General features: G+C 34.7%; 1 protein-coding gene across 3 annotated transcripts in view; it reads left to right on the forward strand.

The window, feature by feature from the left end:
- LRBA (LPS responsive beige-like anchor protein) overlaps positions 1-18,113 on the forward strand; it is a 727,005-nt gene that overhangs the window by 638,902 nt on the left and 69,990 nt on the right. For all 3 annotated transcript variants that reach the window (XM_067736701.1, XM_067736700.1, XM_067736702.1), the window contains exon 48: positions 16,361-16,528. In XM_067736701.1, coding sequence (XP_067592802.1) covers positions 16,361-16,528 — 168 coding nt within the window. The remainder of the gene's footprint in view (positions 1-16,360; positions 16,529-18,113) is intronic.

Here is an 18,113-nt window from a genome sequence, read left to right on the forward strand (position 1 = left end):
AATAGCTTTTAAATTTATACAGTTTTTGTTTAGCTGTCAAAACATTTAATTATATCATACCCAAAGGTGTAAAGCTGTCAAATAAATCCGAGTTTAGGCATAAACATTTGCTAAGTTACATGTGCTACTACACCATAGTTGCTCCTGGGCAGCTTGTGAACCTGTTTAAGGGGGAGGGGTGTGTCTAGGAACATTAACTCAGCAGGTACAGAACAACATTGGCCCAATGAATTGATGATTACTTGTAAAACAGCAGGTAGTAATTCCCCCAGTCTTTGTAATTCCCCTCTTTGTAAAATAAAGCAGACTAGAGAGTGTGGTGGATTCTTTGGCTCAATTTGCACTGTAAGAAAGCTGACTTTTTGCAAAAATATGTATTCTTTCTTTCCTTGACTTAACATTATTCTTTTTTTGTTTTCTCTTCAAAAGCAAATGTACGCCATTTGTACTTTATATCCTTCTCCCCTACTCAGGGGTCTCTTGCTATAGGAATGATGATCCCCATGGATTTTATAAAGGAAGTATTAACACTGATCAACGATTATTATAAATTTAAAGTTTTCTGTGTAAAATATTTTTTCCAGCTTTATTGAGTATGATTGACAAATAAAAATTGTATATATTTAAGATGTACGTGTGATGGAAAATATTTTTAGAGAAAGAAAACTTTTTAATTTTTTAAAATTATTCTTATCTGGTTATTTCATAAATAACAATTTTGGGTATTTGATGACATTATTTGGAGGTAGATTGTTAGCATTAATACTAATGCAGACTTCACTAATGCCAAATTCACTGAGAGGTAGGGGAGTAAAGTAAATTAGTTCTACTTTGAAGCTTTTATTTTCTTCCCCTTTCAAAATGAATGGGAAGGCCCTTGAATGAAAGCTGCTTTTCATTAGTGCTACCAAATGCCTACTTGAAAGAGTTGAGTTCTAACTGAACACCCACACAAGAGAAAGGGAAAGCTTCCTTTTTCTACTGGAGGACCATCAGCTAAATAGCTCTTGGCTTCTCTTTTCCAATCAGGTGGTTTCACATCAGAGTTAATTACTCCAGTCATTTATTCTAATCACCCTCCTCTTATGGCTAGCTGCATTCTGTCATGGGGTGGCATCGTTTGAAGCCAGTTAAGTTTGAAAACCACTGCAGGGTACTTGAGACTCATTAGTGAGGCCTATCCATGCCTGGCTTTGGATTTGCTCCCTGATTAACTCTGGATCTCTCTGCCTTGCTCCCTCCTCCCGCCATCCACCAGCCCCCACTCGTCAATGCAGTTGCTCTAAAGAGGAATGTTTCAATTAACTCTTGCCTTGCTGTTTGTCTTTTCACCTACATATTTAAGAAAAATTTAAATGCTTACATTGCTAATAATATATTTGATAGATTCTGACCTTATAACTGCATCCTTTGAGTTGAATTTAACTGAAACTGTAGACATTCTACAAAGAAGAGTTATAATTTTGAACAACAAGGGAGGAAAATGGTGGTCTTTCAGAATGAATGCATCTATGTCTCGATCCAATTCTCCTAACATAATAAAGGTAGTGGTTCCAACTCTGGTTTTATAGTACTCTAGTGTGTCTTACCAGCTTATAGAAAAGGTCACCTGGAAAGCTTAAAAAAAGTCTCAAAACAGTTTGATGTTTGACATTTTTATTATTGTAGTTTAATTTAAAAGTGTTTGCCAAGTGGCACATTTAAGAGATACTAAAATCACATAGACAAATAATATTTGTGCTATACTTTTTTTTTCTAATTTATTTATTTATTTTTGGCTGCATTGGGTCTTCATTGTTGTGCACGGGCTTTCTCTTGTTGCAGAGCACAGGCTCTAGGCACACGGGCTTCAGTAGCTGTGGCTCGTGGGCTCTAGAGCGCAGGCTCAGTAGTTGTGGCACATGGGCTTAGTTGCTCCCCAGCATGTGGGATCTTCCCAGGCCAGGGCTCGAACTTGTGTTCCCTGCATTAGCAGGCAGATTCTTAACCACTGCGCCACCAGGGAAGTCCCTGTGCTATATATACTTCTTGAAAAATAAAAGGAAAATGTGTAGTCAGTGCCCTGATTAGATAGTTTGAGACAGTGTTATTGCATGAAAGTATTTAAAACATTTTCTAAAAATTAACAAAAACGTATTGAATTTGGTAGTTAATTGAAAGTGTTTATTTAAATAGGAAATAAGAGAAATTTTCTCCTTTCTTTTTGCACGGTAGTTTGATTTAAAGAAATCAAATAGTTTATGTGTCAAAACAAAATATGATACACATTAAAATATATGAAATCACATGTTTTAAGTTGCTAATGTTTAGCAGAATGAACTCTTATTGTTAATTCTCAGAGCAAAGAAGTTTAATGGATTGCTTCTTTATTGAGGGTCTTTGGACTTAGCAATTAACAAATATGTTGGTATTCTCTGTCTTGCTCTAAAGGCTGATTTTTTAAATTCAGTTTTTAAAATCTCCTAATGAATATACAGTTCAATTAGTGAAAAAGAGGCCTAGAATATAATTTCTTATTTAGCTCTATAATTTTTTTTTTTTTTTTTTTTGCGGTACGCGGGCCTCTCACTGTTGTGGCCTCTCCCGTTGCGGAGCACAGGCTCCGGACGTGCAGGCTCAGCGGCCATGGTTCACGGGCCCAGCCGCTCTGCAGCATGTGGGATCTTCCCGGACCGGGGCACGAACCTGTGTCCCCTGCATCGGCAGGCGGACTCTCAATCACTGCGCCACCAGGGAAGCCCTATAAATATTTATTGAGTATTTACTGTGTGCTCAGTTCCAAGAATGAGATATAATCTCTGCCTTCCAGGAATTCAGCTACTAGTGAGCAAGGTAGAAAAATAAACTATAATACAAGGTAAAAGTGTTAGTTTTGAAAGGCAGGTGTAAAAGTGAAAACCAGTTGAAAGAACAATAAAATCTATAAATAAAGCCTTGGGGTTGACATGGCACATCAGATTTAGTGTATACTCAGCAATACTTAATAATAGTGTCACCAAATGGTATATGTGAAACCCATTAAAAATAATTCTTGGTATGAAATGGTTTCATATTTTTAGAAGTTTCATAATGCACCTTTGGCATATACCATTCTATTTCAGAATTTTTCAAAAAGATGTGTACTGACATGGCTTCAGGAGTCAGATTTGGGTTCTGACATTTACTAGCTGTGTGATATTAGTCTATTTACTTAGCATTCTTAGCCTCATTTGTAAAACAGTTTTTTTTAAATGTAGTGCTTATCTCATAAGATTACTGTGAAGATTAAAGAAAATAATCCATGTAAGACATTTGGCATAAAACCGGGCAAATTATACGCAGTCACTAAACGTTAAGTGCCGATGTTCCTGTTATTATAGTGTTGTTTAGTTGGTCAGTGAATTTCTTCCAGGTTGACCTTCAGATGCATTTTCCTTGCATAATATGTGGTCTTTCTAGAGGCTTTGTCAAGGTTATGAATGACTTTATTTGCATCCATCTTCCTGACATTGTTCAAGAGAAAATAAAATATGAAAGATGATACTGTAATATCCACTTCACTTTTTCTTCTTTCCATGTAATCAGCCTACCCTAAATTTGATTGTATGGTTAGCAAACTGTAGACAAATCATTTGTAATGACTAGTAATCACAGAAATTCTTCACATTTTCTAAAACTCTGCCAAATTAGCACAGTATCAACTGGATAAAGTTTCTATGTTCAATTTCATGCTTCTTATACAATGCTTTAAGAACATAGTCCCTCAGCATAGATGCTGAATTGTGCTAAATCACAAGAATTTCTTAAATGCCATTCATTCATTCAACAGACATTTTTAGGGGCCTGCTGGGTAATTGGGTCTGTGATCACAAAATTGGAAGAATATGACACCTGCCCTTTGGGGCTGTCATTACAAAGATCAAACAGACATGGCAGTAACTAATTAGGGAAATAGATTAAGTGATGTGTTTATTTATTCATTCAACAAATATTTTGTGAGTGCCTACTACTTATTAGTCTTTGGGAATATAGCAATGAGAAAGACAGCATAGTGTCTACCCTTTTGCACCATTTTGTTTAGTGAGGGAGATGGATAATAAATAAGAAACTAAACAAATAAATATGTAACTTGTGATAATATATAACATAACAAAAAATATAATACTTGTGGCATGTACCATTAAGGAAAAGCTCAGGCTACCATTAAAGCATTCAATATTTTATTCGTTTGTGTGTACATACATTTTTTAATATTAATTTTTATTGAGATATAATTGACATATGACATTATCTTACTTCAGTTGTACAACAAAATGATTCAATATTTGCATGTTTGTGAAATGATCACAAGTCTAGTTAACAGCTGTCACCATGCATAGTTATAATTGTTTATTTTTAACTCTGAAACCGAAAGGAAATGCCTTATGTTGCTTCCTTGGGAAGGTTGGGCAAGGCTTAACCAAGGAAGCTACTCTTGATCTTAGTCTTTAAGAATGAGTAGTAGTTTGCCAGGGAGGGAGCAAGATGACAGAAAGGGCATTACAGAGTTACAAAGCAGTGTGAACAAAGATCTTGATGTTATTACAGTACAGTACGCACGCTCAACTTAACTCAGGAGGTGGCGTGCAGTATGTGTGTAAAGAGAGCTGTGAGTGACACCTGTGGAGGGAGAAGACTGGAGGCACATTATATGAGCAATCCTTAGTGTCTTGTAAGTCAGATGGGCTTTTTCTTTGGGGTAGTGGTGCCCAAAACGTGGTTGCCAGACCAGGAGCTTCAGTCTTACCTGAGGACTTGTTAAAAAGGCAAATCTTGGGCTCAGCTCCAGACCTACAGAAACAGAAACTCTGTGGGGGGAAGCCCAGCAATCTGTGTTTTAACAAGTCCTCCAGGTGATCTTAGTGGCTGTTCAAGTTGGATATCCACTGCTTTAGAGAAAGGAGAACCATTGAAAAGTTTTAAGGAGAGTTGTGAAATGGTCAGGTTTTAGATGGGAATTGAATGGAGGGAGGGGATTTTAGAGAGAAAGAGAACAGTTTGGATAGTGTTAGAATAATTGAGCCAAGAAATAATGAAGCATGGGACCAAACATAGTCACAGTGGAAGGAAAAGAAAGAACGAATTTGAAAGATACTTTGGAGGCTTATTTTCTTAGTAGATAGTATTTTGGAGGGAGAGGAAAAAGGAGCAGCCAAGATGACTGCCCCATTTCTGAATTGGCTGAATGGATGAAGGTCTCCTTCCATAACCAGAAAAGCAAGCAAGAAAGCAAGTTTAAGAGGAAAAGTTCTTCATTATTTTTTTGATGTATTAGGTTTGAGTTACCTGAGGCAGAGCAAAAGAAGTAGTCTAATTTGACGTTTTGGACTTGAAACTCTGGAGATGGTCATAATAGTCGGTTGAGATAGCTGAAATCTGGCTCATCTGGTCTGAGTTATATTAGAAACAAGGGCTTGGGACTGAGTTGCGAGGAGAACGAACACTGAAGATGTCGACAGAGGAAAAAGACCTTCCATTAAAAGGTGAGAAGGAGGGCTTCCCTGGTGGCGCAGTGGTTGAGAGTCTGCCTGCCGATGCAGGGGACACGGGTTCGTGCCCCGGTCCAATAAGATCCCACGTGCCGCGGAGCGGCTGGGCCCGTGAGCCATGGCCGCTGAGCCTGCGCGTCCGGAGCCTGTGCTCCGCAATGGGAGAGGCCACAACAGTGAGAGGCCCGCGTACCGCAAAAAAAAAAAAAAAAAAAAGTGAGAAGGAGAATCAGAAATGCAGAAAGAAAATCTGGAGGGACGTTAGCAAGGAAGCTTAAAGATAGAGTTAGAGACATAAATGCCATAATGCAGAGAGGGGAAGTGATCAGCATCCACAGGATTCAGACAGATGGAGGTGGTAATCGTAGCAAAAACATTTCCGGTGGTCTAACTGTAATAGAAAGACGAGAGATTAGTTAAGAAGTGAAAGCGAGGTAAGGAAGCATAAATAACAGATTTACTTGAATCTCTCAAAAGGTTTAGATTGTTGCTCTCATATTGCCTGTGTATTCATAACTACATAAAAATAATTAAACAAGACTGACCCTATTTACTAGTCATTATTATATTGATAATTCCAAAAGAATCAGACCTACAATTTAGAGAATCATAGACTGTTATTATAGATGTTATGGGATTTCTAAGAGTGGGCAAACAGGCTAGTTTCATATGCTGCTAAAATGAGGTGATTTTTATGAGGTTTATGAATGCATCCGTGTTGTCTACAGGTTTCATGTATCTGACTTTCAGCAAACATTGTGCTTCATATACTAAATCGTAGTCTGTGGCTATATGTTAGTTCTTAAAGTACATAGCCGATACAGCTGAGTAGATAGTATGTAAGAATTCTAACCATGGACTTTTAAGGATTGAGAGTTTACAGATGATATCATAATTGGTAAAATTAGCCCTTTACCTTTGTTGTTAGAGGAGTCGTAGTGCCATGTTTTGAATTTTGCCACATTTCTTCAGGTATTTGTAAATGGCTGAAGAATATACATTGCAGAATATTGTGTCTGTTTAACAAGTGAAGATGTTATATTTCTGCTCTCATGTCCTAAGATATAGCTGTTCTTCATGGCACTGAGAATTGTAATGACCACTTCAAAACTGCATCAAAGGTCACTTTATAGTCTGCTGCAGGTGTTTCGTGCTTTGTAAGGTTTATCTCTATTTTCAGCAAGAGAACCTGTATATTTTAAAGTGTTAAATATTGCTAATCCCTGAATTCTGTCTTTTATAAAAATACTGTAAAAATCTGAATGCAGATTCAGTATTTGGAACTGAATAAAGCTTTACTGCCCAATGTTTTAACCACTGGTCATGTGTGACTGTTGATCAGTTGAAATGTGGTTAGTCTGAGTTGAGATGTGCTGTATGTTGTAAGTGTAAAATGTATACCAGATTTCTAAGATTTAATACAAAGTAACTTAATATTGATTATATGTTTAGATAATTTTTTGATTATACTATATTAAAATTAATTTTTCCTATTTTTAAAAACGTGGCTACTAGAACATTTTAAACTCCATATTTGGCTTGCATTATATTCCTACTGGACATCACTGGTGTAAAGTCTGGTGGTTATTTTGTTACCCAGAATTTTTTGGCTTAGACATCTCAGTATTGAACATGAACATATTTTAATATTGAAGCAGTATACAAATTTCTGTTATAGTTATCAGACTTAGATCCAAGAACAGCTTAGGGTTAATTCAAATCTATAAAAGAAAGTTCAAAATATATTTTTTTAAAGACTTAATTTTATTTATTTTTGCCTGCGTTGGGTCTTAGTTGCTGCGTGCGGGCTTTCTCTAGTTGCAGTGAGCGGGGGCTACTCTTTGTTGCGGTGCACTGGCTTCTGCTCCTTGCGATGGCTTCTCTTGTTGCGGAGCACGGGCTCTAGGCACACAGGCTCGGTAGTTGTGGCACGCGGGCTCTAGAGCGCGGGCTCAGTAGTTGTGGTGCACGGGCTTAGTTGCTCCGTGGCATGTGGGATCTTCCCGGACCAGGGATCAAACCTGTGTCCCCTGCATTGGCAGGCGGATTCTTATCCACTGCACCACCAGGCAAGTCCCTAAAGTTCAAAATATTAATGCTAAGTTCAAAACTGAATTAATCTTTTACCGTGTAAACTCTTCCTTATCCAGTGTGATCAAGGTCCAAACTTGACATCTGGGTGTCATCCTTCACCTCTCACATTGGTAATCAGTTGGTGGTATAAGTAATAACTTATATCTTAAATCTTTCTGAAATCTGTCCCCTCTTCTTCATTCCCACTGCTTCTTTCTTGACTGAGGTTCTCAGTACCTCTCACATAAGCTATTGTAATCATCTTAGAGATGACTTTGCCTCCCTACCCTCTCTCCAAAGGGATATCTGATCTCCTTAGCCCTAGAATCTAGCATAGAACAGAACTTACAGTAAGCACTCAATAAAGGTTTGTTGATTGAATGGATGACAGAGCTGCTGATATTAATCAAAAGTTGCAGAATGAAAAAAGACTTTTAGCCCTACGTAATATACATGTATACAGTTGGGCACACAAAGTAAGTGCAGATGTAATTCTCTGGCTGAACTTGTCAGTGCTTTAAAACTGACATTTGTTGTCATATTGTTCAACAATATGAATGCATATTCAACATTTGCATTCATATTCTTTAGTTCAAGTTTTTCTTTATTGGTTATTCTTGGAAGTGGTGATATAATAAGTGTTCTGTTTTGCCAAGGATTTTGATTTGCCAACGTAAATTTGTGGCAGTCAGTCCAGAGAATCATTGGTGCCATGAAGACAGCTCCTTGTTTTTATCTGGAGTCCCTGTGGGATTAAACTACATCTGGCAATAAGTAGGGATTCTGGTCTGGGCATCTTCAAAGGCAAGAGACTGCTAGTATTTATCAGATCTTTGTGGATAAGCAAATGGGAAGGGATTAAATTTTTTTGGGTTTGTTTTCCTTCTTTTAATAACTGACTATAAAATTAAAACTTCCAGAAGTTCATACAGCAAATTAATACATTTTTCTACGGTTGTTGAAGAAGAAACCTGTTCTTTTTTTATATACCTAGGCAGATAACTAAGAATTTTAGATTAGTATTTTATTTACTTAAGCATATATTTTTTATAAGTACTTTATCTCAGAGAGCATAACAGCAGTTTACAATGCTCAAAATTAATTTTCTAGGGATACTTTACTAATTCTTTTTAAAGGGTTGATCATTTAGTACCGTGGTTTAAAACCTTTTAACATCTGTGTGTATTTGGACATCATGACTGGCATTTGGAGGCTTCTCTTGCCATTTATCTATGTGGGAAAGTTTATCCAGAATTTCTTTCTGAGGAAAATCTTGAATCTGTCTTAGGGAAGACCACTCCCCCTTCCAAGTGAACGTGAGCTTGCCTTCCATAGAGTCTTGTTTGTGTCTTTCCTTTCACATTTTTAAGAGATTATTAGTCCTGTGACTCAGTTTAGCTGTTGTTGAAGCATGTGGCTCTACATTTACGGACAAAATAAAATGGCTGCATTGCAGGTACTTGTCATGGAACGTAATCTAGAATTTACCTTTCCAAGCCTCACCTAAGAGAAATAATGTTTATGCAGAATTGCCTGAAGAATATGTAGTCTCTTCATTTGGCCATACTCTAAATCTATCCCAGGATTAAGTCAGTCCCTCCGAGAGTCACATACCTGGATTCCATCATATTGCCAAGGGAGGAATTTCTTATCTTAGGAATAGAAATAATGTGTTTTTCTAGGCCATCTGGTTTGTTTTTACATTATAGTCACTTTTGACTCTTGTAAGTGTTCGTGTTTCTTTATGTTGCCTGCTAGAAAGCTTAATGTCAAATACATGGCACACCTCTAACAAGTCTATAGAATTTCATGGCATAATTTTTATGTGCTTCCTATCCTTATTTTTGCATTGTCTTACTTCTCTTTTGTTAAATTTATTTTATCTTGATGCATATGCATCATATCTATCCTTTAATTATAGTTGTTCTCTATCGTTCCTTATTAGATTTTTTTTTAAAAGCTCCATCTCCCTATGTGTGTTACACTATAACTAGTTTAACATATCTGTATATTGTGAATTCCTAGATTTTAGATTAAGAGTGACCTAAGGTTGAAATGTTAATTAAATGTTTTAATGTTCTGTAGCTCTAAAGAAAATAGTTGGATAAAATGTCAGCATGTAGGACTATTTTAAACATTAGAAAAAAATCATCTCTCTGAAAAGGAGGGTAATTGTGCAAGTTTGCCTAATCCTTTTGATCTTGGCACACAGAAATACAGACTTCAGTTGAGATTAAAACTATGAATTTCAAAGGAAACATGGCCTTCAGTGTGTAAAATATATAACAGCTGGTTGACTACTCCATTTAAAACTACACAATAACAATCGTAGACAGAATGAGTCTCCTGCCAAAAGATGCACGAGTGCTTGATGGTTATTATCAAGATATGATACTAACTCACACTTTTCTTTAGTAATAGTATAAATGTAGAAATGAACAGTGTGCTGCTGGCTCTAAAATCTCTCTTCTGCCCAACAGTTTCAAGGGCAGTTTAGAAGTACAGAACTCCTTGAGTGATTTCTCTATCTGCCTTTCAGCCCGTACTTCAGTGTGTTGTTGACTAAATTTCATTTTTTTAAACTGTCAGATAAAATTTTTATTCTTAGCATCCCACAATTTTTTCCTAAATACTTGATCCTCCTTTTTATCCCCCTTGACATTCATGAATTATTGTTCTTAATGTCACAGCTTCACACATAGTTAAACTTTTTTTTAAGCCCCCAAAGTTAAACTTTTCTTTGTAAATAATATAAAATTTGTTTAACATTCTTGTTCTATGTTTATATTAAGGTAAATATCTGAATTCAGAAGCATTTTTGTGATGTATTTGTAATTAGTGTGGGAGAATGTTAAGCTCATGTTAGTAGATTATAGTTCATGAACTACTTCAGTATTTTCACTGTTGTGTTTCACCTGAACAAGTAATCCTTAAATAGGTTAACTAATGCATTTTTTTAAAAAAAATGGGGATTAATGTGGATTTGTCACATCTGGAAAAATCCCATTTGGAAAGCATATTTACATTTTGAATTTGTATCTGTCCAATATGAAAAAGGAGTTGATTTTTCTCTTACCTTTGTTTCTCAAAGAATTTGATATAACAGCAATTTTTCTTTTCTATTTTTTCAATCTATTTCAAAAAAGGAAATTATAGGTAAATTAAAAATTTGCTGAGGTTACTTGGATTCATCACAATTTCAGAGCCAGCATTTAAGGAGTTAATGTATCTTATTAGGGGGACAGGAAATCTGGCAACTATTGCAGAAACTAGACCTAATGGTGCACACAAACAATTTGTCAGTCTCCTTAAATGTGAATAGCTTTCCGCAAAGTGGCTGCTTTTGCTTTGTTTTAACAGGCTAAACTTTTCCTTTTTGGACTTTAAATCTTAGAAGTGAAATGTGATCCACATATTCAATCAAAATCATTTAATTCAAAGCATATTTTGATTGGAACAAAGTTGACATGGAAAGAAACTCTAGAATAAAAAAGTTGAAAGGACTTTATATCATATATTTAGCAGGAAAATTTGAAACAGTTCTAATTAGGCTGAAAAAAACAGCTTTCTTCAATGTAAATTACAAAGGTCATATATCAATGTTAAGGAAACATTACCACTAGTGTTTGAAATCCAGCACATGCAAACATAACAGACCAGTTCATTTTAAATCTGTGTGTGTGTGTGTGTGTGTGTGTTATAAGAAGGCCTTATTACATGTTTTTAAAATGAAAAATACTTAAAATTCCAAGTTTATAATGTTGTATATAACATTTTTGCCAATCCAAACATTAACTCCTTTGAAACTTATTACTATATACACTCAAATGAATTAAGACTCTTAATTATATGTACAAAAAGTTATAAAACTAATTTTTATACTTTCTTCCATTAAAATATGTTTAAATACATCTTATAATTAAATGCATATCAAGTCAAGAGGGTTCGTCAGTGATTTTTCTTATTTGAAGCTTATAGCTATGGCATTTTGTATCTTGGAATTGAACTGGGCCTTCTCAAAGCCTGGGAATGGAAGTAGTAGTATGGGGTGCAGATATGTGTATCTGGGCTGCACAAGCCTATTTCTTTCTGGTTATATAATTATTTCTGTACTTAAATTATTTTGTACTTAAATTATTTCTGTACTTCTGTACTTAAAAGTTTGTAAATAATATTTGATTTATTTATTTGATTTTTTATAAAAATTATTTACCCTATAGATATCGATAGCTTTTATTTAGTTGCTTTTTTTAAATGGCATGGTATGAGAAGATTTAGCAAAAGTGTAACTAAATATTAGCATCAATCTGGGAATTACAAGTATGAGAAACACAAATAATACACAATTAAGGTTTCCTGGTCTTGAGGTAAACAATTATCTAATAATTTCTTTTGTTAATTGAAATTAGTTTTCTTGATTTTACGTAGCTTTTACATTAGAGGAAATACGATTTTTTGAAGATAAAAGGAAATTGCTAGAGTATTTCTAAGGCATGCATAGATTACTGAACACATGATTAATGCTTTTTATTTTACAATTTTTATTCTCAAATAGCTTAGGATTTCTTGGAAAAAGCAAACGATTTCTACATGTTATCATATTATTTGACTCCACTATAAGAGGCAACAATAATTTTATATAACATTTTTTATCAGTAAATAATTCATTTCCTTAATGGGTTAGTTTCAGGAAGACGTAGATTGCGATCTTTCAGTGAGATTTATTGTTAGACACATATTCATATATGTTATAATTATTTCTGACACAGGGCTACACAAATGAGTTATTTATGAATAATTTACTATTTTCTTTGTAATATTAAACCTTTAAGTTGTTGATGTTCTGCATGTGGGCCAAACAAATGAAAGTTACTAATAAGTGTGTGTATTTGACATCTGTATACTCTACTTTTTAGCATATCTCAAGTGTTTTAGTCTCTGCTTAATAGATCTCATTAAAAATACAGATATCAGCCCCAAGACAGTTTGTCAAGACTAATATGAGTCCTCCTGGATTGGATTGACAATTCGTGTGAGGCTTCATATGATTGTCTTTTCATAGTCTTATTTGAACCTTAACAATTGAATGTTAGTCACTGATTTATTTTATAATAACTCAGATGAGTTGAATATTATTGTATTGTGTTGGACATTTTAGTGGATTTTCTTTTTTACAAATTTTACTCAGAGCACACATTGGATGTAAATGATGTATCTAGCTTGCTAGGGGAGTACTAGCAATTGATTGGTTAGGTTTGATAGCAGCATGGGAAGAATGTTTCTATCCCCTAGCTGCAAACCATATTTAACTCCAGTCCTAATGAGGACTGTCTGTCCTAAAGGCTTTGAAAAATCTCAGATGCTTAGCATTCCACTGGCATGTTTTTATTTTTTTGTGACTGAAAATGTGCATATAAATAAGTATTTATATAAAGAGTATTTTTAAAAATCTTAACATATGAAAGGGGAATTAAAGAATTTTTAATTTATGTTTTTGAATCTCAAAAACAGAAGTTATAAAATGTATTCCCAGGGTTTTCCATTTTGAATTATTTGTATTTTTTACCCTCAGTAATTTCCTCCAGCTTCTTCTTACCTCTTCAGTCAAGTCCTTAATAAGTGCATTTGTTTATTGTCATATATATACTTTTGGTTAGGCAATTGCCATTCACTGGTATCAAAAGGATGTTAAAGTCCTGAACTGACTTTGTATTAAATGATTTTTAAACTTTTGGAAATTCCTGTATATCCATGGCAGTTGTTCTTGTGGGTCCCTTTTTAAAGCTATGATATATTGCAAGAAATGATTGAAGACTGCTGAGATTTTTAGTTTATTTTTTTAAATGTATTTAAAGTTTATTCCTTAAAGTAACTTGTTTATCAACCTCTGGAAGAGATTTTGCCAATAATTGGGTGAATTACTGGTCAACCCCTTAAGGACTGACCAAGTGTAACAGGGTAAGGGGAGGGATGAACCATGGCACTGTGGTGACTTCTGCACGCGTGCTTGTGGCATAATGTGAGCATCGTGTCTGTCATTTCAGCATTTTTGCTTAACATTTTGATGTGGTGTCAAGATGTAAAGGTTTAAGCATCTAAATCTAACAAACTTCACCATTTTGAATGTGCATAAAGAAGTAATCAACATTAGGAAGACACAATTCTTTGATGACACATAAAATAAAATTGCCCTGGGTTTTAGAGCTTTAATATTGAGAAAATTCATTTGTACTTTGTCATTTGCTGAGCCTTCTGGAATTTTATAGTCTCAAATCACAATACCACGGACACTCAGGAGACTCCTGACTGTTTTATCTTATTAAACAATTTTGAAATCATTAATTTTTAATTAGCTTAGATGCGGGGTTTCTTTTTATCATTTCAATAGTGTGTGTGTATATGAACTAACATTTTTTATTTAAACTACTGGCGAGAGTATTATTTACATAAATGAGTGTAGGTTCTTTCTTAGAGTATATACTATGAGTTTGCTTCATATAGTCACACATTTTTGTAGACTCAGAGATATTACATGCTAATCTATTATAGTAGAGCTTTTCAGCTGTTTATTAACTCAGATTTTGAACAACTAAAAAGGACATAAGCTCAAAGATATGTATAGGTCCTTCCCTGATTGAAAGTTCTAATTAAGTGAATTGGAGAAAATTAACTGAAATTAGCTGTCAGAAAGTCACATTTAAATGAGTGATGAGCTAGTCTGGCAGTAAACATTTAAATGATATAAATTGCCATTTAAGTGTATGGTTTAATGTTTGTCATGCATTAATGTGACATGAGACTGCAGTGACAATCAAGCAGCTTGCTCTAATTTGAACATATTTAGGGCTTTTGTGTAGAGTGCGCTGCTCACAAATTAAGACAATTGCTGTTTTTATGTGTCTCTGTAACATGTCCTCCAGCCCCACCCCCTCACCCCATCACTACCCAAGACCTAAGTTAATGAAACAAACATATCATTTTTTGTGTGCAACTTGCACTAATAGTTCCTGGATTTTCAGATCAATTTTTAATCCATGTGCTTAAAATAGGACTTTCCTGAAAGTTATTACAAGCCCTTCTCTTCTTACTTCAAATAAAATATGAAGCAGTTTTGTGTTCTCTTAGCTGTTTACTAAATTTATAAATATAATGAGTTTTATAAGAGATGTTTTAAACAGTGACTTTTACGGTTGAAACTAAATAAATATTTTTTAGGCATATTTCAATTCAGGTATACTTTAGAATATGAGAATTGCCTAGAGTTTTATTTACAGAATTATTTTTTAAACTTTATGATATATGATATATTAGGAAGCCATGTTAAATATTAGTTAAAGGAAATATATTATTTGAATTTAGCCATAAACAGTTTTCTTATTCATAGGCAGTTTGTTTTGTTTTGTTTTGTTTTGTTTTGCCGTACGCGGACCTCTCACTGTTGTGGCCTCTCCCGTTGCGGAGCACAGGCTCCGGACGCGCAGGCTCAGCGGCCATGGCTCACGGGCCCAGCTGCTCCGCGGCATGTGGGATCCTCCCGGAACGGGGCACGAACCCGTATCCCCTGCATCAGTAGGCGGACTCGCAACCACTGCGCCACCAGGGAAGCCCATAGGCAGTTGTTTTAATAAAGCACATATCTACACAAGTGTATACCTGTGAACTAATAGGAACGTCTTTCGTCGCGAGATGATTTATATCTCATTGGTTGCTTGCTATAGAAGTTAGTCAATTTTGTTTTAAAACCAACAGATTTCTTTTTATAATATTGAAAGCGTAGCAGCAAGCCACACCAAAAATACATCACAGTCATACACTTATGACTCTAAAAATAAGAATTTCAGTGAGATACATTACCTGATACAACTTGGTATGCTTCAAATTAAGCTTCACAGTTTGAGTTTGTGATTTGAATAACATTATTTATTGATAGACTAGTCCATAATGCTAAGCTTTTATATTGGAATAATTTTTAACAACATTAAATAAGTATGAATACTTTTCTAAAAATAAGAAGTCTCTGCTCATTAAAACTCTTTAGGATTTTTAACATTATTAAGTTCAGGAAACATTTATTGGTACCTATTGTGTTTTAGGTACAGTGCTTGGAACTGGGAATGTCATGATGAATTGCAAGTGAATCTTGAACCCAGCATTTCTGTTGAAAACTTGATTATGTTCATTCATTATTTATTGGAGACTTATGTTAATAGCATCAAACATTTGGTCTGATTTGATACTAGTACATAGAATAATAATTCAGTAATTATAAGTATCCCTCCCAAGATCTAATTTGATGACATAAAAACTCAGTTGAAATAACTAAACAATTTGTTTACAGTTGTTACAGTAGACAATAAAATGTTGTAATTCTAGAAAAATTATAAATATTTCAAGTGAATAGTCAATGTTTAATATTTTCACATTTGCTATCCCAAAGTAACATTTACATTGTATGACCTCCTTTCTCTGAAACGTTAAGCTGAGTACCTGTCAGGCCCTGAGTTACAAACGTGACCAAGATAGACCCAGTCCTGGTCCTCACGGTGCTTACAGTACAAGTAGACTAATACTGAAATCTAGGCAATTGATTGTAATTCAGTGTGACAAGTGCTGCAAAGTCTCTATAAAAATAGAGGACAAATTCTGGTGGAAAATAGGACATCAGAATAAGTCTGTTCACAGTCAATTTAGAGGTAAACTTTACTGCTTGTTCTAAATTTCTCTATATATTTTAAAAATAGAATTCAGCATAATAATAAGATCTACACCTTTTTTTTCAGGCTCTGGAGAGTGAATTTGTTTCCTGCCAGCTTCACCAGTGGATTGATCTCATTTTTGGCTATAAACAGCAAGGGCCGGAGGCTGTTCGAGCCCTCAATGTGTTCTATTACCTGACCTATGAAGGAGCTGTCAATCTGAATTCAATAACTGATCCTGTATTGAGAGAGGTAAGTTATCTGACTGGGTCTAACAGGTATCTGTAGGCCAGAAGCTATTAGATCTCATCTTCCCCATGCTTTCATTTTACTGATAATGAAACTGAAACCAGATGGGTAAAGTACCCTTAAGCAGGATGGATAACCTTTAAGTTAGTGACCTAGCTGGGACTTGAACCCAGAACTTCCCTCCAACAAAATGTTCGACTCAATATAAAATGAGAGCTTTTTCAATTTGAACCCATTAAGGGATCAATAATCATATTTCTAATTTTTATAACTTTGAAGGCTACTCACTAATTTAAAGAACTAGGAAAATAATAATTCATTAAAGAAATAAGATTATAAGCATAAATCTATTTAAATGTGATAAAACACATATTTATATATGATACATAAGTCCATGTATAACCATATAGAAGTTAATAGTAAGAATGAAATCTATAACTTTCCTACATCATCAAACTTGGTGTTGGATGTTACTGAGACTTGTTTTATCTTTGTCATTGATTTTCTTAAGTAAAACCCTCAAAACATGGTTTTGACAAATACAGTATTCACGAAAAACTGCATATAGCCTTGCTTTTTTTTTAAAGTATTTTAATTATACATCCTCCTGCTAACATACATCATATACAAAGATGTATGTATGTTCATGGAATTGAACAGACAACACCTTACACATCTGTACTATTTTAGCAGAGAACTTTATTAAAGAAACCAGGGAGTTTTGATTCATCGGGAAAGTTGTATATCACTGGAAAGGGAACATCGTTTGCAGTAAGATTTGTCGTTTTTCACTGTCACTTGATGTATTTCTTTATAACTCTATTTATGACCTGATCACGTTGACAGTATATGAAAGTACATATTTAAATATATTTGCTAACATCGATTATCACCTGGTTTATGTGCTAGATAAAGAAGGTTAATACACAAACAAAAGCACTATGCACTCGATGCACATTTATCTTAAATTGCACAGGTTTTGAATTGCAGTGTTTCACTTTATTTTAGAACTGGATCAGGTGAACTCTAAAAGACTCTTCCAGTTTTTCAGTTCTTTGAGAATGTTCCTTTCAGGGGGCATTTTATTTTATTAGAGCAACAACTGACTGCGTGACACAAAATATGCATAAGCTCCATGTATGAAATTGAGGTTGGAGCAAACATGCAAACGGTGTTACATAACTTCATTGTTAGAATAGAATTGAATAGGCCCATTTACTTTCTTTTTTATTGTTTTAACAGTATTTGAACAGTGGTTCTATTAATGTCCATAATTACTTTTCAGATATACCACCTGGTTCTGTTTTTTTGGGTTCCCTTGTAGTAATTATCCCTATCTCTACTTAGCTATTATATGCATGGAATCAATATAGATTTGATTTTGTCATGTCCTGTTTTGCTTAACATACCAGCATATATTATTTTATGTTGCTATAAAATCTGTGTAGTTTTAATTTTGAAATTCCATAATATTTTGTAGAGTTGCTATGAAAATGTACTTAATACCATTTCTCCCAATGTGGGATCCTATTTTTTTTTTTGCGGTACGCGGGCCTCTCAGTGTTGTGGCCTCTCCCGTTGCGGAGCA

Source organism: Pseudorca crassidens, chromosome 4 (assembly GCF_039906515.1).
Source record: "Pseudorca crassidens isolate mPseCra1 chromosome 4, mPseCra1.hap1, whole genome shotgun sequence".
Taxonomy (NCBI): Eukaryota; Metazoa; Chordata; class Mammalia; order Artiodactyla; family Delphinidae; genus Pseudorca; species Pseudorca crassidens.